The sequence below is a fragment of the Sphaeramia orbicularis genome, chromosome 24, assembly GCF_902148855.1.
Source record: "Sphaeramia orbicularis chromosome 24, fSphaOr1.1, whole genome shotgun sequence".
In the NCBI taxonomy this organism is placed as follows: domain Eukaryota; kingdom Metazoa; phylum Chordata; class Actinopteri; order Kurtiformes; family Apogonidae; genus Sphaeramia; species Sphaeramia orbicularis.
Genome location: NC_043979.1, coordinates 28,011,603 through 28,037,698, shown reverse-complemented (window position 1 = coordinate 28,037,698; position 26,096 = coordinate 28,011,603). Strand labels below are relative to the sequence as shown.

The 26,096-nt window shown below is 40.0% G+C and overlaps 1 protein-coding gene across 1 annotated transcript; it reads left to right on the top strand.

Annotated features, from left to right (window-relative positions):
* Positions 1-10,917: 10,917 nt before the first annotated feature.
* tfap2d (transcription factor AP-2 delta (activating enhancer binding protein 2 delta)) lies at positions 10,918-25,156 on the top strand. Its single transcript, XM_030127786.1, has 8 exons — positions 10,918-11,109; positions 11,758-12,276; positions 15,347-15,407; positions 19,888-20,053; positions 21,879-21,997; positions 22,099-22,240; positions 23,131-23,244; positions 24,458-25,156. The coding sequence occupies exons 1-8, from the start codon at positions 11,071-11,073 to the stop codon at positions 24,672-24,674; spliced, it is 1,377 nt and encodes a 458-aa protein (XP_029983646.1). The 5' UTR covers positions 10,918-11,070; the 3' UTR covers positions 24,675-25,156.
* Positions 25,157-26,096: the final 940 nt, after the last annotated feature.

Below are 26,096 nucleotides of genomic sequence, written 5' to 3'. Positions count from 1 at the left end.
TGCGTATATGCTGCGGTTGACATCCACACTGGTTGTTACACAGTAAACAGGATTTCTCTGGCAGCTCATGACTTAAGAAAACAGCATATGAGCTTATGGACGACCGAAGGCTCAAAGCCAGAGGAGTCTGTTATAATTGACCAAGTCTGCTTTCAACTTTTCCAGCAGCTCTCTCAGCCCCTTTTTTTTGCACGGTTTGGGTGTTGTTTCATCCTCAATTTTTCTGTTCAGATCTGCCGCTGTTGTGTTTGAGGATAAACAAAAGCATTAGAGGCTAAAAAGGCAACACTATGAGACAAGTGAGTTTTGACAGTGGGGGGAAATCAATGTGACTAATGGTGGCCTGGAAGGTACATAGGAAGAATGATATTTTTGTCATGTTGAAACAATAAGGGGGTTTCTCTTTTATATATATTTTGGGCATACAGTTGCTTCATTGATGTGTTTTCAGAAAGCAGTGAATAAATTAAACTGTGCTCTAAAATCTTCTCTTTTTTCTAGATTTCTGTTGGCTAAAAATCAACCAGACCTCGAGTAGTTAGATTACATCAAATATAACCCCCAGTCTCCAAATTGTAATTAAGAAATTCTATGTAAATGGCATTTCACTTCATTATTGCTATGATAAAATGTTAATATATAGTACAGTGCGAAAGTCCTAAACCAACACTAGGATTTTTGGTTGACTAAAGTTTCAATAAAAGAAAAAATAATTAATTTAAAAATGTTATATATATCTCTGTATTAAGTACCAATCTGGATATATGGAAAGCATGTACGGCCGTTAAAACAAAAGTTTCATGGGAAAAAAACTTCTATAAACCAAAGTGTTAGTATTTAGTGTGACCTCCCTTTGAACTTAACATGTCTTTAACCATTTTATCCAGAAAATAGGAGATTTATTGCATTAATTTTCTGATATTTCAGAGGTTTCATTCAACACATGTCAGACGTTTCAAACTGTTTGCTCTGCTTTTTGTCATGGGGTAAGGGGTCACAATAAATAGTCACTTTAACTTTTACATCCCATTTCATTCAGTTTTTTCTGTGTGTTTAAAAGCTGTGCACATATTCCCAGTATTTTCTTGCTGTATCTGAAGAAAAGAGAATGAAAAATAAATAATACACTTACTTAAACCCTGCAAAAACAATAAAGATAAAGGTGGCCTAAGACTTTTGCACAGTGCTGTATATTTATTAATGTAAGTGAGATTTTAACATACGTGTCCTTACATGTAAGAGTCATGTCATGATAAAAAAAAAAAAAAAAAAACTTCCATGACCCCTCACTCCATGAAAAAAACATGTTGTCTTATTGTTTTGATTGAGACACCAAGCAGTACAAATGACTAAAAACTGTATCCAAAGATGTACACTGTAGAACCAGTCTGCTTCAGAAAAAGGGCATTTACATACATGACTGATGGAAGGTAAGCAAATGTCAACTTCAAACTGTACACCTGCACATTATATAGGTATATTCTGAGCTTGTTTTGCCTTTAACTGATATTAAAGGTAGGGAAGAGACAGGAAACAAGAACAGAGATTCAGGTAACACACAACTGAACAAAAACTCAAAAGAGGCCTGTTGTATTTTATGGTTGGCACTCTTAACCATTCAACAATGAGGCCTGTCAGCTGTCTTCTAAAATGTTTTTAGGGTAAATAATTGGTGCAGGCAGGTTTCTCACTTGAAGATTTTAGGTTCTTGTCGACATGATGTTTTGTGCAGCTTTTAACACAATAGAATATGACAGGAGAAAAAGTGGAACTATATGTTGTCTATATCCTTAGAGGCCACTGGTAGTCCCTTAACTCTTCTCTGACAAAACTGCCTGAACATGTTAAGGTGCCTTTAAAGGTAAATATTAAGTATAGAAGTCTGTATGGTCATTTTTTCTTAGCATGTTTTAGCTAAAATAACACAAAAACTGACTTGTACTTCCCATTATATGTAAGCTTGCAAAGATTAGCTTGTCTGCTGCTCCCCCACTGACGTTCTCAGGCTTATTTCTTGGTATAAAATATAAAAAAGCACCACATTTTAAAATTTTCAAGTCACGGAGGACAAAATACTCACAGTTCACTTATTCATTAGGCTTACAGACACTGAACACTTTAGTATACTTCTACTGTGATGGAGCATGCCATACAATTCATCTGATTTGAGCCAAATAAATAAGTGAAATGTGAGTGTTTTGTCCTCCTTGACTTGGAAATTTCAGCTGCACTAGCATTTTTACTTTTCTCTAAGGATGTAACTGTCGAAGCGTAACCTTCTCTCCTCCTGAAACACAGTTAATTCCTTGGTTTAAGCTAATTAGTAAAGTATCGTAGTTCAACACATCTTGACTCTGGCAAAAATTATTGTAAATAAGGCAGTTACAGTATCATAGTTTACTGATTTGTCTTCACACTGAGAACATGGTCACAGAGGTATCGTTGAAGAAATGTTGACTCAAAATATCTCTCAAGAATAAAAGCTGAGAAGCGCAGTAAATACATGTGGTAGTGTTTTCATCAGTAGTCTGCTAGGTCCACTGATTTGTTCTTTTATAGTCACACCATCAAGGTTCTTCAAGACATCAGGGACATAGTTACAATCATCCAAACTCTTACAAAATCAGCATTAATTTACAGCTCAGTCTCAAATAAAATACTCTTTTCTCCCAAACATGACAGATGACATCTACAATAAAACCTACAAACACTTAATATGAGTAAACCTGACTATAACCATACTACTCTATAAAAGACGAGGCTACAAACAAACCTAAAACCAGTGTCTTTGTATGTTTTTGAGATGATATATTAATAGTGAAGCATTATTTCAAGTCACATTATTATGGAAAAGTTAGCTCCCACCTCTACAATTAAAAATACTGTTGCTGAAGTGATAACACAAAGAAAATGCTGTAGACTAACAACTGAATAAATGTAAAAAAAAATAAAAAAAAATTGTGGCTTGGCACCAAAGATTCATCCCATATCCTCAGTCAAACTCTTATGAATTAGTCTGCACACTCTCTTTAAGAACTGTTTGTCCATTTTAGTACAACAATAAAACATGGAAGCTAGAGTTTATGGTCAGATTCAACAGAGGAGACATGGTAAGAAACTGAAAAATATATCTTTTATTGAATCACAGGAAGTACAGGTATCACTGAAACAAAAAGAAAGACAACACAAAGTTCAGGTTCTCATGATTCATTTATTTTATTATCATTTTATCCATATACATGTATAGTAGGATAACAGCTAGTGAGTTACAGCCAGTGGGATGTCACTCCTCATTGAAAACAGCTACTGGAATGCCATTGTGTTTTTATATTCCAGTCTGCACACTGTCTTCTGTTTTCAAAGCAAATGATCCAACCATCAAACCTGGTGACACTCACATTCATACACCAGGAACAGAATAAACATGTGAAGAGCTATGAAGAGCCCAAACTGTGAGTGTACCAGTTCCAGCTCTGTCAGTGTGACATGTACATAGTCAGGTAAGTTGAGTAAGTTGCAGTAAAACTGTCCTGTCTGTGTCTGTTAGTCTGACTGTACTGGACTGAAAAGCTGCAAAAGAGCAGCTGGCCAGATCGTTTGATTCCTAAAGATTTTCTTTTAGCGGTTGTCTCAGCCTCCACTTCATCTTGCTAATCCGATGTACATTAGGCGCATTGTCACTCACACAGACTTTCACACAAACATACATTCAAACAGCTCTGCTTTAAAAGATTACAGCGATTACACAGGAATTACACGATTAAAGTCATTGAACCTGCATCGCCCCCTTGCATGTGTATACTTACTAGCTTTGAAAGTGAGAATGGGAGTGAATGTGTGTGTGCCCTCTCTTTTCTTAGAGACCTGCAAGTTAATCTCCCCTCGGGCTGCACTTCCAAAGCGGCGCACTCTGCTGGCTGGGACAAGAACCGCAAAGATACTTCACTTTTCATGTATGAAAACAACAACAAACCGGTGACCAAAAGGGCTTGTTTTGATATTTCACACATGATTTTTACGCATTATTAAAATGTAAGATCTTTACTCCTGAACCAGTGATTTAAATACACGGTGAGGATGTGGATCTAAAAATGAGTTTTATTCTCAGCTTTTCTTTCCCTGCTATGAAAAGTTACAATTGTGTGGTTTTCAGCTCAATATGTGGTAAAGATGCACAACAGCAACACGTGTTGACTGGTCTAACATCAACATGTCTGTTGTGAAACACATAGGCTACTGAGCTGAAAAATACTGGGAAAAAACTGAACAGACTCAAAAAGGCCAGAAACCAAATCTGATGGAGAGAAAAAAAAAAGGCACAAAGAAGCCTGTGCATCTGGAACAAGATACGGATTCTGGTTATATATACAGTAGAAAATTCTAGGGGGCAATGATTAAGTGATTAATAGTTATAAAAATATAACTAATTGAATATTACATTTATTTTTAACCAAACTTGTTAAATGTAAAGATGTATTCTTGGGTCTAATAAGGAAATCAATTAAATATGGCTTGTTGGTTGGATACTTTGGACTTTTTCTTAAAATTATTAATCGGAAAAATAACACCACATTCAATGATGAAAAAAAATCTCCTTTAAATTTCTAAATATTCTCAGTAAAGACACATTTGGATTAACTTGTGGACATTCTCCATTAAAAAGCATGTTATTACTCATTTATTGCCTGACCCATCCTTTATATGTTGACATAACATTTAATTTAGACACATCTCCTATTAGAGTCTGATGTGACCTCTGGCTTTAACAGAAATTGGCTGCAGTGGAAATAAAGCCAAAAGGTCAAAGACCCACTTGACTCTTGGCACAGAACCCACCAGACAGAAAAAACACAGACTAATAAAGCCTGGAGCCATGTCCTAAGTAATCACATGAGTAATTTACAGTTATTCTGTATTTTTAACAGCTGATGTGTATTGAAATACGATCTGATATTCCACAGACAGAGTTGAGATGCATCTTGTGTCTTAACAAATAGCCAGAAAGAACCCAGTGAGATAATTGATTAATTTATGAAGCATAAAAGTCAGATTTTAACTGTCTGTTGCATCTCAGGACTGAAAAGCTGCAGGATGTTAAAAGGAAGAGAAAAAAAAAAAAACGAGGAAGATGACGCGGAAGAAGAGATTTATGATGAAAATGCGAGAGTACGTTTTGCTCTTTCCTCCCATCTGTGCGTTCAGAAAATAGACGGGAAATAGTCAGAAGACTTTTAGCTTCCGTGTGATCTTGAACCGCACTTCAGAAACTCCAGAAAAGAGAAGTTAATGAACATCGATCGAGCGGCGCGCACAGACACACACAAACACACGCACATGCGCACATACAAGGCCTAAGCCACAGATCCAACAGCTGCTGAAGTTTAGTTTTAGAGATCAATTTTATAGCATCAGTTATGGCCGGATGATGGCTGTAACAGTCTATTAAAATACTGCTAATCAATCACCGCAGAAGAGCATTAATTGATTGGTTCGTCTTCTTTTTTTAACAGCAGAGCCTTTGGGTTTGTTTGTTTGTTTTTTCTTTTTTAGTCTATACCACCACTTTCAAAGAAAAGCTGAGAGATTTGTTGTTTGGTCTAAACACATACACGTCACTACACAAAAACAGACATGACGCTTGTGATCCTAAAGCCAAGGCTTGTTTTTATAATTATTATCTCCACGTATGGGCTTAAGGATTACATATGCACAATATGCTGGTGAGTGACCGTCCGTTGGCAGCAGATTGGCCTTTTCTTTGCTGTTTTCGCAGCAGCTGACACGTGTCTGCGCTGAATGAACTTCTGAATTGACTTCAGCAGTAATTAGAGCAACAAAGAACAACAATTAAAACCGCTAATTGGCAGCACAAACCAGTAATGATACCCGGTGGCAGCCTCTTATGACAGGTAGCATTCCTGCTGCATTTAGGGACTTTTAGAAAAATTGTTTCCTGGAGTATTAGGGGTTCTTGAAGTAGCCTAAAATGTCTTGCGGCTCTGTGTGTGTGTGTGTGTGTGTGTGTGTGTGTGTGTGTGTGTGTGTGTGTGTGTGTGTGTGTGTGTGTGTGTGGGTGGGTGGGTGGGTGGGTTGGTGAGGTGGGGGTGTCACCCTGGGGCGATAATAATTAATATGATGTATGCACTTGTCAGGATGGTGATGCATTTTATATCATATTTGGTTTTAATCTCTGGGAGCGGAAATAAAGCTCATCGTGCAGATTTCGGGTGTTTTTGCGTCTGGCTGGACTATGTGGACCGGTCTGTCTTCTCCCTGACTGTCCATTTAACAGCGACCACCTGTTTCCTGCCTCCTCTGCTCTCCTCACCTCACGCACTGCATGGGGAGAAATTAATTTGCAGCAAATCTTGAAGGCTTAAACAAGCTAGTGACGCCCCGGCCCCTCCCCTCCGCAAACCGACAAGTAAATCCCCACAATTAGCAGATCCATATTAGCATATTAACCTGTGCTTCCTTCCGAGGCGCATCCTTATGTAGGTCAGACACCATTTTCTTAATTGCTTTTGCTGTTGATAGAGGACAAACAAGTTCTGGGCCGTTTGTTAGGTTGCCTTCATTATGCCGGTCGTTATTTTGGCTGGAAAGGTGCAGGCCTATAAACAGCACACACCAACTAAATCCAGGACCGAGTTAACGGACACTCATGGCCATATGAGGCTGGGGTCTGACCGGATTCTGTCTAAATTAAAACCAAAACAGACTCATAAACAAGGCCGACACATGCGCACTTGGACTGCAAGCAGACAGCATTGTGTGCTTTTATTTGCTCTTTTCCTCAGACTCTTACACACCAACAAAAATATTATTGTAAATAAACAAGCCGCCCCCCAATTGTGCATGTTGGTTGCAAAATATTAAAGGGGAATAAACATGAAATAGTCTGTGTAGCCTATAGGCTCATTATAACTCAGCATGGATCCCACACCCTCTAAACGCATTATCAGTTGCAATAATATTACAACCTGACACAACATTCTTCAAGCAACCTTAAAGCCCATACTGTTTACACTGGTAGCAATAGGCTAAATGACTCCAGGCTATATAGTGATCTATTATAAATAAGTTGTGGCTCACTATTAAACCAGTCGAGTCTGTTAGGAAATACAAGAGAAGAGACTAAAGAGGGGTGACATCCAGCTTGTGTCTATTAAGAACTTGCATTGTAAATGTGGACTGGAGATCAGACTAAGGCTCAGTTTATTTTAGTTATAGGTTACTGAAGGTTATTATTCCTTTAGAAGAAACTGGGCTACGTTAAACTATCATTGATCCCTGGTTTTAATATTTACACTTACATCCAAATATATTTTAGAGATTTCTCCCAGATTCTGTGCGCAAAAGGCAGATTTTTACTTTCTCATCCTTAAAGGTACATCAAAAGTGCATAACTAACACTCATGCATCCATATGACACATGCCCATGAGCTTAATCCTCTCCCTCTCCATGCTGTCTCATTTTAACATTTGCTCTAGAAATCTGACTACAGGATTCACCCACAAACCTCGGGGCTGATCTAAATTCTCGCCTCTGGGCTGTACTGTGAGGGGTTTCGGGCCTTTCCCTGCCTCGTCAGGCGGCAGATGGACTGGCTCCTGTCCGGAGATCAGTGCGCATCTGGTGCGGCGCTCCCAGCCCCCGGTAAAGCGGGGCCACTCGTCGGCATTAAGCCCTATTAGGACCGTCTACCGTGCAACTGGTGCCTCGGGTTGGCGGCGCCGGTGGCTGCACAACCTGCATACATAGGCTACGCGTCTCAAACAGCATCCAGCGCATAAACCTCCTCACAAACTGACAAAATCTGAATCACACATCCAGTCATGTGTTAGGACACTGTGTAGATTTGACATAAATGTGCACCTCTTTAAATACACCCCCCTCCAGTCTAGAGGAAACTCTTTAAACGATGCATGGTTAACTCCAATTTAACAACAAATCTGGCCATCAGGTTTCCTATTCGTTGCCCAGATTTCCCTGTCACACCTAAACTCTCAGGTAAATTTCCCTTTTGATCCAATCTTGATGATGATGCGAGAGGAAACAGGTTAAGCTGCTCCTCTTCCACTGAAGGCCTATGTCAGCATGATTACCTGCCCACAGTTTGATCCAGCTCGCCCCCTCCCACCTAGAAAAACTCAACTACACCCATGTTCTTCTGCTGGTGTGATTTTGACGTCTATTTCTGTTTCCTACAATTACCCACCATGCATTGTCTCAATATTTTGCATCTAAAATATAATATACATTGAAAAGCATGGTCATGAGAAGAATCACCCAGTTAATTGACACCAAAGCTCTCTGTTGCTCACTCCATTTCTCTTTGCCCGGTGGCCTTCCCATTCATGCCCCTCCTCCTCCTCTTCTTCTCCCCCCACCTCACACACACTCTCTCTCTCTTTCTCTTTCGTTTTTTTTAAATACCTGGCGCGCGACAGCCGGCCTTCACCGGTCTCGTCGTGCAGAGGTTTCACGTCGAACCTCGAGGCAAAACAATCGGTATCGGTTAATTAAAATATAAAAGGCCTTGAGAACTTTTTAAAGGAGGCTATTTAAGGCGGCCCCTGCACCTCCCGTGTCTCCCCCTGGGCTGTTTGTGTTTGTTATGTGGAATTCTTTCTTTTTGTGATATATCTGCAAGACTAATAGTGTTGATCGAGAACACACATACACAAGTCATCTTCCAGTGTTTATACTTGTTAGAAGCTTTTTTTTAGCTACAAAACCTGCAGATATGGAAAATGTAGTTTTAGTTTAAGAACGAAAAATAAAAATAAAACAAAACAAAAACAGCAACCCATTATTATTATTATTATTATTATTATTATTATTATTATTATTATTATTATTATTATGAGGGCAGAGAAAGGCTAATGCAGGAACAGATGGGAGGGGAAATAGATGCTTAATTAAAGTGCAGAGTCAATCCCGGCGTCCCAGCGTCAGCACGGTCACATCTCCACTTTAATAATATCACCGAGTCGCTTTGGTTACAGTTACAGCTGAGCAGTGGAAAAAAAAACACATCCAAACAAGAGTGATTAGGGCTTATCTCTGCTCTGAATTAAGAGGAGCTATTGGTCTCTGTGCCTCTCTCTCTCTCTCTCTTGTGCTGCGTGTGTTGGTTTGTTTTGAATGTCAGGAAATCTGACAGACAGTAGAAGAAGTCAGTGTAGAGCTGCTCGCCTCTCCTCTCCTCCCTCAGTTTCCTCTCCTCCCATCTCCTTTATAAATTTTCCCTTTGCTTCTCTTCAGGCTGTGACCACAAGCTTTGGCTTCTGCTTTTGTATTTCTGTTGCTTCCCAGGTGGCCTAAGGGCAAGGCAGCTATAGGCTGTGTTTTTTCTGACTTATAGTGATTATATAGGCTGAGTATTTGGACCCAAGCTCAGTGTGGCTCCATTACACCTGTTACCATCTTTTGTTATTGGCAGATAAAGGTTAATATTACGGTTTCTTTCTGTAAAACAAATAACACAGATCTACTGTACATAATTAGCTTTGTGTATGCTATGTAAGTTATAGGAAATACAATTAATGTGACCCACATTTGAATAAATGTAAACGTTAAAAAAATAAAAATAAAATAAAGAAAATCCTCTGCCATCTTCCTCTACAACGGCTCCGTTCAGCTGGGCAGGACCACCCCGAGGGCGCGTGCTCAGGTGAGTTACAGCTCGAGGAGAAAAGCAAAGAGAGAGAGAGAGAGAGAAAGAAAGAAGAAAGGAGGAGAGAGGGGTCACGAGGCTGACCGACTGACCGAAAAAGAGGACCCAATTCAGTTTTACAATCTGCAATAATAATAAAAATATAATAATAATAATAATAATAATAATAATAATAATAATAATAATAATGATAATAATAATAATAATAATAATAATAATAATAATAGACCATGCACGAGCCTCGAGTCACAAATACACAATGCTGATCTGAGATAAGAAAAAGGTCTCGTGTTTCTGTCGATTCTTCACAAAGGCAACACTCATGGTATCTAACCCCCTCCCCCCCCCCCATAAAAGAAAAAAGCAAAAATAAAATTAGGTCCATCAAAAGCTGTCTGCATGCATGACAAAAAATAACAATGAAAGAAAAAAAAAACACGGAATAAATAGCCTATACATTTATAAATAAAAATAAAAGCCTTAAACTACTGATGATAATAATAATAGTAATATTTAACATTCATTTTGTTTAATTTGCCAATTTTAATTCATAGGATAATTTCTCAACAATTATTTTCATTCTGTATCGAATGAATCAGTAAGAAAATTGCGTGCACAGTTATGATTGTCTAAATATGAATTCCACACATTACAGCATTAAAACTCCACAAAATATTAATTAAAATGCACATAAAAACCTCTCAGGCATGCAGGGAAAACATCCCGTTTCCAAATGAAAATCCTCAGTGCAGCTTGCTAAATTCACCACAAGGTTCTTCTAGGGTAAAAAAAAATAATAACGAAATCCATTTTTATTCCATAGTTAATTATCGGAAATTAGCTTTATAATATTTCAGAGCAAACTTACATTTCCGTTGAAAATCCGTACATTTTTTTGTAAAATGACTTTAGCCCGTGTGAGTAATAAAAAAAAAAGATTACACGACGAAATCGAGCAGAAGACCTGGTGAAAATACAAACGGGTCAAAAAGGAAAATGTCCAGAAAAAGCGTAGAAAATGTTGAAAGAAGCACTCGGTTCCTTATTAAGGCGAAGATACAATATTTATTCCTTGTCTCCTGGGATGCTCCGCTCCGTCTATTGTCCTCCCATTCCTCAGTGCTGATGCTTAATTTTCAAAACTTCTATATTACCAAGGGACCTACGACATCAGCCGAGAAATACCCTGCAAGTACAAAATCCGTGAGCCAGCCCCGTCCGTGCAGAGGGGAGACGCTCGCGTTCCACCAGCTTTCTGCCGTTACCGAGAGCGCGCGAGGGGGGACTTTTCCATTTCTCTCGCTTTTTGAGGATTTTAACGCATTTTTCTTATTATTCGATCGGGCCAGAGAGGGAGAAAAAAACGGGTTACTTTGGAGAAAGCACAATGTCAGCGACCTTCCCCGGACTTGTCCACGACGCAGAGGTAGGCGAATTTATTTACTTAACGTCCTTTAATTATAGAATTTAATTCTAGAAATTGCAGAGGAGTACATTGTTGCTTGACTGGGATTGAGTTACGGAGGTATTTCGTGCTCTTCCCCAGGCAGTGTGTGAGGTGGATTTAGAAAAAAAAAATATATAAATGCACGGATGGAAGGAGAAATGAGTCAATCTCACTGGAGCTACCGATAAAATGGGCTTTTTATTAGTGTGTGGAAGCAAATGAGGCTCAGTAACAGTGTGATTAGAACATTTTAGGGCGGAACAGTCTCCGCTGTGTCTCACTCTGCTTACCTCCCATCCAGTATGAGCGAGAGAGCTGGGACAGTAAATTTGCCAGCAGCTCGGTAATAATAATAATATATAACAGCACGCCTTTTAAAACGCTGCGAGGAGAGTGACAGGCATGCCAAAGGGAGAAAAAAAATACCGATGGCTCCTGTTGCCGTGCGTTCGTTCCCCTCCCGGGCGTGTGGAAATGACATCTCCTTCAGGTGGTTTAAAGTGGAAAAAAACGCTTTGAGTGTGTGAGTTGTGTTTTTGAGTGTGTTTGGGAGGCAGAGAGAGGAGACACCGGCTGATGCTAAATGACACGGCTCATATATTTTCCCGTCTCTTTATTATCTTGTAGATACGTCACGACGGATCAAACAGCTACCGGCTCATGCAGCTCGGTTGCCTGGAGTCCGTGGCCAACTCCTCGGTCGCCTACTCCTCCTCCTCCCCGCTCACCTACCCAGCGCCGGCGGGGACGGAGTTCGCCTCGCCCTACTTTTCAGCCAACCACCAGTACACGCCCCTCCACCACCAGTCTTTCCACTACGAGTTCCAGCACTCCCACCCGGCCGTGGCCCCAGAGGCCTACGGGCTGAACTCCCTGCACTCGGGCCAGTACTACCAGCAAATCCACCACGGAGAGCCCGCAGACTTCATCAACCTGCACAACGCGCGCTCGGCCCTCAAGTCCTCGTGCCTAGACGAGCAGCAGCGGCGCGAGCTGGGCTGCCTCGACGCTTACCGGCGCCATGACCTATCGCTGATGACGTCACACGGCTCCCAGGCCTACGGCGTCGGTATGCACCATCCGGACCAGAGGCTGCTGCCGGCCGCCGGCCTGGGCCTCCCTCCGCCCGCGGCAGACGACCTGCAGGTACCGGCGCCGTCCGTCTCTCTTCCCCCACTAAAGTGCCACCTCTTCCAGGCCCCGTCACCCCGGAGCCTGGCTCACAGTTCCACAGTGCTTCATAGGTTGTGATAGGCTAGGATAACAGAGCCTTAAAGCTGCTGTCACAAGGCCCACTGCCCCAGTACCCCTGCCCCACTGGCCTACTATTGAAAAACTTTCCCCCCCTTTTTGTACCAGCCAACAATTCCAAAATATTGAACAGAAAGACAGCGCCAGATGTCTGTCTGTCTGCCTGTCTGCTTCATCTGTCTGTTGTCTGTGACACTGACAGGGCTATATTCTGTCTGTCTGTCTGTCTGTCTGTCTGTCTGTGGCCAATGACTCTGTCCTACTTTGGGATAAATATATATTTGTTACCATTTTGAGGTGATTTTAAGAAGAGGGGAAACCAAACGTGACTGTACAACAGGCTAAGTAAATGTCAAGTGTGCACGGCGCCGTGTCTGTGAAAGCCAGGCCTGTTTCTAAAGGTTAATTGACTGGCAGTCTATACAATCCTATTGTGAAATCCGCCCTTTATTTTTCCACAAACGCACGTGACCCATATTTTACATAATTCTTTTGGATGTAAAGAAATGGTCGAGATGAAAACGAATTCGCACGGTTCTTGAGCTTGTGTGTGTGTGAGTGTGTGTGTCCGGCTGTCTGCTCAGGCAAAGAAAAGCCGCTGGTTCCTCTATTCTCCGGTAAAGGGCGGATTAACGGATCGGGGTTCAGGGCACAAAGCCCAGCTCGAGCGCCATAAAGCACCGTAGTTTATCCAATTACCGACTTAACGTCAATCAACTTCGTTACTTATGCAGCGACATCTGAGCCGGTTAAAACACGGCTCTAGTTAAACACACTTTAACACACTGACAAATTATTTCAGTCACATTATCTGTTTACCAGCGTTGTTTAAATCCAGGTCGATAAAGTCTTGCTTTTATCGCCATTTTTAGACGCTATTAAATGTTTATAGGAATGATGCTAAATATTTTACGCAAAAAGCAATAAGAGCTAATATTTATTATAATTATAGCAATGATTTAAATGTTTTTTGTGTACCTATATTAATTTTATGAGATAATTTGGATGAATTCATTTTACTTTACTCAGTGGGTGTGGCAATAGCTAAGGCTAATTCTCAGAATATAAATATTTAGAAAAATAAATTTTTCCGTAATACTTTAGGTGATTTTTGGGATCTGTAGTTTTTATTGCACGTAGCTATTGCGTTTTGTTCTTTAATCTTAATTTAGCCTGTTTTTGATAATGCCTCCAATTGCATTGTATTTATGAATATTATAAATTAAATTTCGCAATAATAAAAATACTATTTTCTTTCAGATTAATTTGTAGTTGAATATAGTTTCGTTATCTAAAACCGAGTATGGGATCATTTATTTTATTTTATTTTATTTTCAGTGTTTTTACGTCTTTACCGACAGGTGATAATTCTTACAGTAAATATTAGATTTATTTAAGCTGTTGGGGTGTTTTTTAAGCCCAGGTTTAACCCTCTATTGAAGGAAATAAAAGAGCGGCTCGTGAACCTGAGCTTGCACGCGGCGGATGTATGGACGGAACAGATGTGCCCATGGTCTCGTGCAGCCCGGTCGCATCTTTGAGCGCGTTAAAGAGATTTTCATGCTGAACAAAAGCAGCTGCCACACCTTTCTCCCGTCACTAAGCTAATTCATGCAAGACCTCTGCGTTTTGTATATTGATTTTATAATCACTTTAGCTTCGGAGTAGAAGAAAAGAAACAGAGCAGGAGCTGGTTAAGAAAGAGCTACAACAAGCTCCTTTTTTCCAGTTTATTTTAATCAGGGTTTCTGCGTGGGCCAGGCCTCGAGGCTCGCACGGGGGATTAAGTGTTTTCTGAATAAAAAGCGCGTGTTCTCCTTTCTTGATGACATTGTTGATAGCACGCGAGTCTGATCTGGACCAAAATGGCGGCGTTAACAGGTTTCCACACATCCAGGCCTCCTATATGTGTATACATAGGCTGTGTATGCAGGCAGCCTGTTGTAAGGAGTGTCACAGAGTGACCCCCAACAGGTTGGTGGCTGCAACTAATTCTGGACACTCTCCTTCATTTCTCAGTCTGGATGAGCCGTGCTGTGCTATAGCCTGGAGCCTTTCAAATTAAGCTCGTTTCTGGGTGAGCCGTGAGCTGCATCTTTTATTTTACTGTGCCCTCAATTTTACTCAAAGCACAATAAGTGATGTACACTTTCTAACAAAAAGGCTTCCACCACTAGAAAACTGTTCAAAGGGCGTGCAGCAGGACCATTTCTGGAGGATATTAAGGAGACTTTGACTCTCAGTGCCAAACTTCATACTGCTTTACAGAAACTAGAGTCAAGGATCTATAGGTAGAGGTTCCCAAGCATGGGACCAGGGCCCCAAAAAGGGTCGAAAGACTAAATTCCTTATGTAATATTATTTTTCAGACTTTTAAAAAATCTTACTTAAATCATCTACAGCTATGAAAATGAGTTGCAAGTCTGAGGAGATGTATTGCAAAAAAACTTGAAAACCACTGACGTACATAATTTAACAGCAATAATAATATACATAGGCTATAATGAGAACAAGCCTATGTGAAGTATGGGTGCTGCAGAACAGTAGAGCATTAAATGCACTTCCTATCTGTTAATTACAGTCTTCTTTATTCAGATTAATGGTCTTATTGTTGCAGTACTTTACTCCCACAAAAAGCTTAGAACAGTTCTATGTTCTGAAGAAAAAAAGTTTTTTTGATTATAGGCTATGCTTTTTCTTGGCAATAGCTTTATATACATAATGGTAGTGGGGATGAGGAGTTTAAGTGTGTTTATAATTGAATAAATCATGTGTTATCTTAATGTTGTACGTTTATAGGCCTATAAACAGCAAGTAAAAGGCATGGGTGAACACTGCCTCTGATCATACAGCAACGGCGCAGTTGTGATTTGTGTTGAAGTCTGCCTTGGTAAACTACGTGGAAATCCTGGTGAAGTGATTTCACCTCCACTTCTCGTCCTATAATGAGCTCGTGTCTCCGCAGGGCTCCGTGGAAGCACAGTGTGGGCTCGTGCTGAACGGCCAAGGAGGCGTAATCCGGAGAGGTAAGGCCCCGTTTTTTCCCTCTGTTGTTTCTACCGGAGGCCGTGAATGAACCACGCACGGCTCCAGACGACAAGACAGCGAGCAAACAGACAAACAGGCGGAACACTGCTCACTTGTCGGCTGTCAACATGTTACAGCAGGAGCCGCTCCGTTTAAACACCAACACACTGTACACGCACAGCCACGCAGACTCCCATTTCCACTACCAAATGTCACTGTCACTCATTTACCCAGTCACTGCAGTCTCAGTTTAGCAGAGGAAAAAAAATGTCAACAATGTCACACATTTCCTAGCACTGATTTAACATAACTTATAGACTGTATGGCACACTTAAAACACCTGAGCATAACCTGCCATACTATAGTTCACATTACAGATACTTCCTTTTTGAAGTCAGACCTGTAGGCGACATTTCAACACTGCAAACTGACGGCTTATCTTGGTTTCCGTAAAATAAACCACCAGTATTCTGATGTAATATTCATGTCTATTTTGAGAGCATAAAATTGATCTAATCCCCACACATCTTTGTTGATTATTTTATCTGTCTTATAAAAATTAAAATACAAACACGCAAAGATGTAAGCACATTATTTACAATGCAAGTGATGATTTCCGCTTTAAACTTACAGCAAAAACAAATTATTTTCATCTTTAAAATTAAATGGGCCTCAGATAAATTCATTCAAGATATATAGGTTTATATACTATTGTCATTTAAACAGTAATTGGATTAGAAAATATATGCAAACAAAAACATCAATTTAAAATGCGTAAAACATGGCTTCAAGAATGTATTTTTATTTTTTTCTCTTTAATGTGTTTGCCTTTGAGCTAATTGTTCTGTTTCTTTTTCTTATTTTTGGATGTGTTTTTGAGGTCTATGTAAAGTGTATCCTAATTGTTCTCATTTCTAGTTCTGTTATGTTTCTGTGCCGTCTGTTTAATGTGACGTTTTTATTAATTGTAGGGTCATAAGGGCGGCTCAGGTTGACTTTAAGGGGAGGGTGTGGATGGCCTACACCACGACATATAGGAGGCCAGACAGTCTCCTCATGAGTGGGTTTTAACACGCTGTGGATCTGTTTTTGCTCCATCAAAGCTCGCTCTTGTTTTCAGTTGGGTCTATAGGCTACACAAACACACAGTGTTGTGGTTTTTCCATACAGGGAGGAAGGCTGTGTCTCGGGTTTAATTTTTCATCAGCTCTGCCTAGGTGTTGGGGCTTTTCTCTCGGATTGACGCGGGAATCCCTTCGCTATCACTTTCGGTTAATGGTGCGCCGTATTTGGCCCTGAGCTCAGCCGCTGCAACCATCACAACCAATAATCTTTGCTTTACCTCCCGCTCCCGTATCGATAGCTTCTCTCGCCTCGGGCGGACGCTTTGATATGCTAATGCCGAGCGGGGCCCCGGATTCAGCCGAGATCATATTAATGTTGTTCTTTCTGACTGCGGCTTTGGCGGCATGAATATTCACATAACCTTTTTCAAAAGAAAATCACTCAAGAAACGCGGATCCTACTTAGGAGGAGTCGTCTGTGTTTTAATCACCCTGCTATCCCTTTTCCAGTTCAGCTCTAACAGCAGCCTCACAGATCAAGCTGATCTGTCAGACGCGCGTCCCCGCCACTGCCCCGTGCACGCGCCTCTGTCTTTTCTGTCAAGACATTGGCAAGCTTTTTTGGAGCTCTAAACATTGTTGTTAAAATATGAGAATGACATTTGGCCCGTGTCTCTTTTTCTTTAATTTTCGTGGCAAACTCGTAAAAGGCGCTTGATTCCGCGTGTGATCCCGCCCGCCGCTCGCGCCGCAGCCCGAGGCTACTCTCCGTTGCTTAAATACCGTTATCGCCTCTGGGCCCGCGCGCTCCACTGACTGCACTACCGGCAATAGCTCTTTTCGATTGCCCTTGGCAACATAAAATACAAACTACTTTGAATCAAAACATTTTTAGGGGAATTAATATGATGTGAACCCGCGGCTTTCAGAGACGCGCGCCCCTGTCAGAGCGCGTGAATCTGACAGACAGGTCTGCCCGGTTTGTGTCACAGATAGACACAGACGAGCCGGACTTCACACGCGCACACCACACGTACGCACACACGCGCACACACACACAGGAGCTCTACCTCAACCAATAGTATCAATCGATTCCCTCGACCTGCATTCGTCCATTTTTGACAGCCTGAGTGAAATACAAGTGCCATCCAGCTTTTTACAAAGTGCTGCCCGCTGGAATACAACAGGCTTTTGTTTCCACGCGTTATGAAGTCACCGTGGGGCTGTAGGCAGGAGTCTCTGTCCACGGTGCTGAAATGAAAGGTGGAAGCCGCTGTCCATGGTGCTGAACCTGGGTGACATATTTCTATTGAAGCCACAGGTCTGAGTGCCTTCAGCAAGCATGGCGGCAGGAATGATGGGAAACCATTTCTGCTGATGTTAAATAATAGATTCCTGGGGCAGAAAATATAGGTTACAGATGGTCATGTATAAGGGTTATTTAATTGTCCATATTGTCCCGGTTACACTGACTCCTCCATCTCCGCCTGCAGCGTTATGCTTTTCGACCTAAACGACATCCTGTTCTTCATTCCATCATACCCATACGGCCTAATAACAAAGCGACACACCCTGCTGTTAGATTTGATAATGAGGCAGATGAATAATAGAATATAGCCTACAGTACATCAGACAGAGACCTTGCGTTTCAGCTACTTGGGACGTTAGTTCAAGTGAAAGTTTAATAATAATAGGCCTACACACAGCAGTCAATATATTCCAGGAGGATCCAGCAGCAACACTGATCCAGATGCAATTAATAATGTGAAAGAGCTTTCACTATCACAACCACAATCATTTATTCAGGTTTCAGGAGCCTCACAGAGAAATTCTGGTTTGGTGGAAGGTGATTAAAGGAAGGTTTTGTTTTCCCCTCCTGGGATTAGTGCAGCCAATTCTTTCACAGATAAATATTGAGCTGAAACAGAAATATAAATTTATGTACATAGTAAAACATAATAAGTGTGTAATATGTAAATAGTATAAAAGGAATTAAAGTGCAAAGACATTGACTGCACAAGTGATGATTAAAAATGTTTGGACATATTTATTTGGATTTGCTATTGCTTTCATTTCTTCCCTGTTTTTATTCTGGTAATTTAGAAAAAATATATCCTGTTTTCAATGGTGCACTGAACACCATACACAAGCCTGCTGCTAATTTGTGATATATTAGGTTAAAATGCAGTATGATTGTTCCTGATATGTGTAGTTAATACATCGAAATGTAAAAATCTTAATAAAAATATTTTGCTCATGGTAATTTAAAATGATTTTTTTTATTAACTTCAATAGTTAGCTGACTGCACTGATAAATTATTACACCCAAAAAACAGAATATTGTTTATTGTTTGCTTGAAAAATTTCCATTGCATCCTGATATCTGCAAATTTTAAAATAGGGAAAATGGAGACTTCACGCAAACTTAAAACCACACTGATATCAGACACAACCTAGTGCCAAATGTTTAATTCTGCCTTTAATTCACTGAAGCATCATCTTGTAAAACAGCTTTTCTGCTGCAAGGATACAAGTGTAAAACTGTTTACAACAATGTAAGGCTAGTATCATCTTTAACTGTGCATCCAGGGGTAAGTTTAAGGATATATCGACACATTAGTTTTATTTTGGACTAAAATGCACATATGTTTTCTGCCAGTCAAGGCTTTTCAAGGTCTACATGGATTTTTATTGGATACGTTCAGCATGGAGCGAAAAGCACCTACAACCAAAGTAAAGGTTAAAATGATACAGCATGCCTCTCATTACAAAGAGTTTTCATAGCATTAGAGGTATGCACATTTTTTAGGCTGTCTTTCACTTATTTTGCAAAATTGTGTTAATATTTGCTTGTCTGGCATTTGCATACTTAGTCTCTTTAAATGAGTTAATCCATATTTCCACTGCAGTATTTTTCCCATTATCCTATTAAAACAGGATTGAAAACATCTGTATACTTCTTTATTTACTGGTTCGTTTTGATGAAATAGGAGTTTATTAATTTTGCACAAAAATGAATGATTTGTGAGAGTGACAGTGTAAACACTAACAAAGTTTATATTGTTAAATTACATACAATTCGTTACCACAGTGATACGTGATTCTTCCAAAATCAAACTAATGCATGTGAGAAATATTTATTTACATAATACAAAAGTCATTTAAAGTCAGTTCAGGTTATATTATTCAGAAGAATTAGATAGTTTGCCAGATTTTTATGGTTTCTAAATCATAAATGAGTAAGTGTAAAAGCCATTCAAGTTGCCTTACAGATGTGTGACATGGAGCTGATTTGCCTTAACCACTTTCTCCAGTCCTTTAACACAAGCATAATGACAAAAAATAAGTTCTTGTTTCTCTGGTGTTGCTTCGTGTACATACAGTGACAACATACATTGCTTGTGTCTGTGTGCAGGAGGAACATGTGTGGTGAATCCTACAGATCTGTTCTGCTCGGTACCGGGCCGACTGTCGCTGCTCAGCTCCACCTCCAAGTACAAAGTCACCATTGCCGAAGTGAAAAGAAGACTGTCCCCGCCAGAGTGCCTCAATGCCTCCCTACTGGGAGGCATACTGCGCAGGTCAGAGCCAACACACATGGAAAGCACAAAGACATCAATGTACCTTTAATGGATCTATAAGAATTCAGGAGGGCAGTGATTTGATGAGTTGAAAACAGGAAACGAGCTGAACAGTATGTGTGGTTTTCAAACTTATTTCAATACAGCTGATGTAGTAAAATATTTTATGTTTAATTGTAAATCATATTGCAGCTTCACATTTAATCCTGTTTTAACCTCCTGATAACCACAAAAGTAAAATTTTCAGCATTTTTTACATTAAAAAATAACAACAGTTTCTTCAGATACATTTTTTTTATGGAATGTCCCTTGCAGTAAACAGCATTTTTGTTTTTTTATTTTTATTTTTCAATAAAGCTGTGAAACTCTGCCAATGCTGGGTCTCAAAAGGTTAAAGAATCATTTTATAGAAAGCTATAAAAAAAAAATAAAGAAAGAAAGAGCTAGGCCTAAAGGATCGCCTGATGAATCCACTGTGACCACTGGTGTGCGGCACCTTGATGAAATTGCAAAAAATTAAAAAAACAAAACAAAACAATAAAGCACATAAGGTCGCCTAACATAATTTCTGGAGTCCATTTTGCATCACAGGGACAATGTAAGAGTAAGAGTTGCTATTATAGTGGTACAAAATGTAAAACAAAACCCAAACCAAACCTTAAAAGTCAACAACTGAGGAAAATCTCAACCCATATGTCACATTGTATGACTGAAAACAAGGAGATCAATGAATGTTTGGAATATTTGTCATTCCAAAACAAAATAATGTTGAAGTGAAGAGTTTGATGGAGGGAGATTTTAAAAGTGAAACCCTTTTTTAAAGCCTAAAGCTGGCTGGTGAACACTGGAGAGTGCAGCCTGAGTCTTTGTAGCCCTCAGATGAAACAGAGGATATACAGTTGCGCCCACAAAGACTATTGTGGGCGAACGAGGGCCGGGGCTGCACGCGCCGCCATGCCCAGGGAGCCAGAGGGAGGCGAGACCAGGCCAAAGCATGCCAGGATCAGAGAAACCAGAGGAAAGCAAGAGTTGCCAGCACTGTATTATTGATGAGACAGAGAGAAAGGGAAGGGGGGATGAGAGAGAGCAGAGAATATGGCTGATCCTACAAGATGAGGAATCAACAAAGTAAACTAATGTACAAATACAGGTGTTGATTCTTATTTGGAGTAAAACAAATCAAATTCTATGAGTGGATGTTCTTTGCTGACTTTGTTATAAGCAAATAAGAAGTCACTTCACTCTGAAGGACAGCAAATCCAGTTTTACTCAGACTCAGTTTTAGACACTAAGTAGCAGAATGACAGGAAATATACAATTATTTTTTCCCAAATATCTGTGGGATAAAATAATCTAAAGGAAAAGACACATGGCGCATGAGGGTTTGTCAAAATTTCAATAAGACATAACAGATGTTGTCCACCTGTTTTCCAAAATAGAATGTGTCACTTTGGGTTTATAGACACATTAAACACTGAGCTAAAGAAAGAAAGAGGGGAAACTCAAGGGGACATGTAACCAGAAAGCATATTAAATATATAACTGTAATTAAAAAATAGAGTGGAGCACACAAAATGACACATTTTAATTCATGACGCTTTGATTTATTGTTTGATTTTATGGCTTTGTCAAATCAAAACCAATCTATATTTTTCCATCTTTACTTTCAAGACTTAATTAAACACAAGGATCTTTGGTGGAACAAGGAGGCTACATGTTATCGAATGATGAGTCATTCAGTGTTTCAAGTATACTTTTAGACTCTTGAAATGTACTAGTTTGATGATGTGGAGTATGTGATGTTAAGTTATTTATTTTTCCACAGAGCAAAATCTAAGAATGGAGGCCGGTGTCTTCGGGAGAAGTTAGACCGTTTAGGGCTCAACCTGCCGGCAGGACGGAGGAAAGCAGCCAACGTCACACTGCTCACCTCCCTGGTGGAAGGTAACCTGACTATAGCCAACATCATTTTTGTTGATTTCTAGTATATTTTTAACCCTTTACAGCTGGTCTGATGAGTGTTTCTCTTGTTTTTTTGTGCACAGGTGAAGCACTTCACCTGGCGAGGGACTTTGGCTACACCTGTGAGACAGAGTTTCCCAGTAAGGCGGTGGGGGAACATTTGGCAAGGCAACACAACGAGCCGAAAGAAACTAGCGCACGCAAGAAAATGGTCCTCGCAACTAAGTAAGAAAATAAACACACATGCTGCAAACACAGACACAACTTATAGACATGAATAAAACAGACCTAGAGTGAAACACGGGCTTAAGTAATTTGACAATGTACTGATCAGTATCCACCTCTCAGTTCCATATGCAAGTTAGTGTTTGTTCACATCTATAAAGGAAAAAAATGAAAAACAAAATTAGCTCAGAGCTGAATGGAGATGGATGAATTACGGTCTTATTTCCATTTTAGACTTAACATTTAATTTTTAACTTTAAGTCACTCTGTGAGTGGAAATTTCCACTATTAATCCTCCACTTTTTGGTCACTTCTATGGTCATTCTTGTGGTAGATGTGACAGGTAAATCAGTAACATTATTTAATGAGTGCATACTTCACTGCCAATAGAAAAATTAAAACACTCAAACATCTACTTGTAATCTACTCATTTCGTTGTTTTTTTAAATCATTGCGTTCCTGCATTACTGGCTATCTGGCTTGTGTTTTTCTCAACACTACACTAAATTTCAAATTGCAACTGAGGTCTGGAAGAAAAAAACACACCTGGCTCCTTTCTAGCTGTGATGTTTATTTTCCAATAAAGTCAATTCAACAGGGGGTTCAATTTAAAGCCAGTAATATTGACTAGATCAACACTGAAAGCCTTTATGCAAGACTGTACACCTCCAGTATGTTTAGATGTTGTGTTTCTTGCTTTGTTTTATGTTAGGTTGATATTTGACTTTTGACTGACTCCTGTATGTACTGTGCTAATAGGGAAAAGAAAGAACTTAAATTTAGATGAGTGAAAGATGAGGGGTGGGTGCGTAGGGGGGATATAGACACAAATTTCGATGTGTTGGAGACAGATGGTAAACCCTCAGTCCCTCCCTCCTTCTGTCTGTCAGGCAAATCTGTAAGGAGTTCCAGGACTTGTTGAGCCAAGATCGTTCTCCTCTGGGCTCTTCAAGACCGACCCCCATCCTGGACCTGGATATCCAGAGACACCTCACACATTTCAGGTAACACACACCGCAATTATAAAACACAACGACTGACTTATTGTGAATTAAATCCGTCAAGTGAAGGCAGATTTCTTGCTGCTTTCCTTTTTGGCTCTGACCTCTTTGCCATTTTCGAAAGATGCAGCTGTGCAGTTTGTTATTTGGCACAAATGAGGGAGGAGGAGGGAACGGCGGCTTGTTAGCAGAAATGTCACATCTATGGCGTCATCTATTGCAGAATATACAAAGTTTTATCAAACCTCCATAGGGAGATGTACTGTAGACTGCTGGGCAGAGAAACAAGATGTGATCTTGGCTGTATAAACAGTTATGACAGGCTGAACAACAGCATGCTTCTGGCAGCTTACAAGTCTGCGCTGAAAGGTGACCAGGCGTTTAGCCCTGCAAGAGCCTGCCTCAGGGTCATACAGGACACAAGATCCAGTGTCATACAGTAAAAATGATTCCTGAAACACATAATGTGGCTGCTCATCTTTTACCCTCTGACTTTTTTCTCCAACTGTGTGTTGTTTTAATACACTTTAATTACCACCATGGGTCTGATGCTGTTTATGTGCCTGTGAAAAACTATTTTAGAATAGTTACATGGATGCAAACATAGAATTAAAAGGCCACTCTTAGAGGGATTAGTGTGTAAAAGCATTCTGAACTTGAAAGAAGCTTGGCAATTGATTGCAAATTCCCATATATTTGTATCATTTTTTAAGACACGATAAGAATTTCATGCTTTAGGGTGGTCAGTACATTACGATATCTGCATATAATGAGATATTACTCATGGACTTTGCTAAAACAGAAAGAATGTATTGCTTCTGTCAATTATTCAAAGAATACAAACAGAATTTGGAGGAAAAAAATACCTGAGTGACAGAGGTTTCCTGACTAAAAAACTACATAAACACCCAATTTAACCAGTTACAATTATATCAAACTACAAAGTCTTCCTGACCTTCTTTAGAGAATAATGTAACATGCAAGAGCTGTTTCACCTTTTTTCCTCCTTTGTAAATCTTAACATTGAGCTAAATTACTGTTAGAGATCAGAATTAAAGGCTTCTTAATACACACAGACAAAAAGTTTTCTGTGCAGGTGTACCGACAGACGAATGGAAAGAGGAATCTGCACCATATTAGTGATTCTTATCCACCTGAAGGAGACAAAGCTTGGAGTTTGTCACTGTTCTAATGAGTTTTCTCTTCTTTTTCCCAGTCTGATCACTCACGGGTTCGGCACACCTGCAGTCTGTGCAGCTCTCAGCACCTTCCAAACTGTCCTGAGCGAGATGCTCAACTACCTGGACAAAAACTCAAGTGGGAAAACAAGCGGACCGACTGACCAACAGATCAACAACAGCTCAGAAAAGACGCAGCTCCGGAAAACAGCCGAGCCTCAGAGCAAAGACGGGAAAACAGAAAAGACTGAGTAGCCCCCACCCACTGCATCCCCGTGCCTTGGAGCGCTGCATTTAGGAGTGTGTGTGTGAGCCTGAGTGTGTGTGTGTGTGTGTGACTGAGAAAGGTGTTAATTTCCATGCATTACTATGTCTTCTTTGAGACAGTTCGTCTATATTTGTTATTTATTTATCTTCAGTTGAAATGTGACATTAGCTGGAACGGTCCTAAATAAGACGTCCTGATGTATGAGCCTAAATGACATGTCATATGTCAGTGTGTGTGTGTTTGTATGTGTGTTTCTGCGGAGCCTCGAAATGGAGACGCCTGTGACTCACTCAAGACTTTTGTTTGTTTATTTATTATTTCTTAAAACAGGAAGTAAACATGGACAACTTCACATCACACATTTCTAGGACAGGGATAATAACTGCCAACATGACAAACCAGAGTTGTTTCATTATCGGTTCATCTGCTGATTATTTTGATGATTAAGAGCACAATACCCTCACCTCAAGGTTTTTGGATTTCAATTTCCTCTTTTTATGTAACTAACAGTCCCAATTTACAGATGATTCAGATTTCTCTTCGATATGACAAAGAAAATGATAAATTCTACACATTAAAGAAGGTGCGAGAAGTACAATTTTGCAACTTTTGCTTAATCACTGAATTCAGTGACAGAAGTAGCTGCAGATTTTTCCCACTGCCTGCAGCTCTACAATGCTCATAACACACACATAAAGGGATTTGGAAAATTCTGTTTCAATCCCAGTGATTTACCAGGAATTACATTTAGATTTCAAGCACAAAAAACTTTAATTCTCCATCAGTGGTTTCTGCAGGTTCAGTTTGCAGACAATTAACTGGATTCAATGACCCAAATCCTACCACACAGACAATAATAGTCCATTTTACAACCCCCTGTACCTTTGAGAGCACTTGAAACACACCCAGCTGACTTAATTTTTATTTTCATGACGTACAATCAGTGCCATAACAACCAGTGTGTTTACCACGTGGATGTCGGAGAGAAAACACTACGGGACTGATGTTAACACCACTGCCTGGATTAGGTGACAATGTGGTGTGTGTGTGTGCGTGTGTGCGTGTGTGTGTGTGTGTGTGTGTGTGTGTGTGTGTGTGTGTGTGTGTGTGTGTGTGAGAGACTACAACAGAGTGAAAACGAGAGAAGGGTCTAACTCAGCCATTTTGTAAAGGTGACTTTGCGGTTGCCGTCGTTACTCTTCCCTGTGCATGTCTATCTTTGTACACTTTCCAGATCGCAAGTTTAGCCGACACGAGCTCTCTGACTCGCTCATGAACATTTGTAAAGATATATATAAATATTTAAATTACTTTTCTTGTAGGCTTTCAACTATATATATGTTAAATCCCTACCTTCTAAAATGCTGGTGTTCAATAAAGACGGTTGTGTTCTACTACTTACTTTGCCT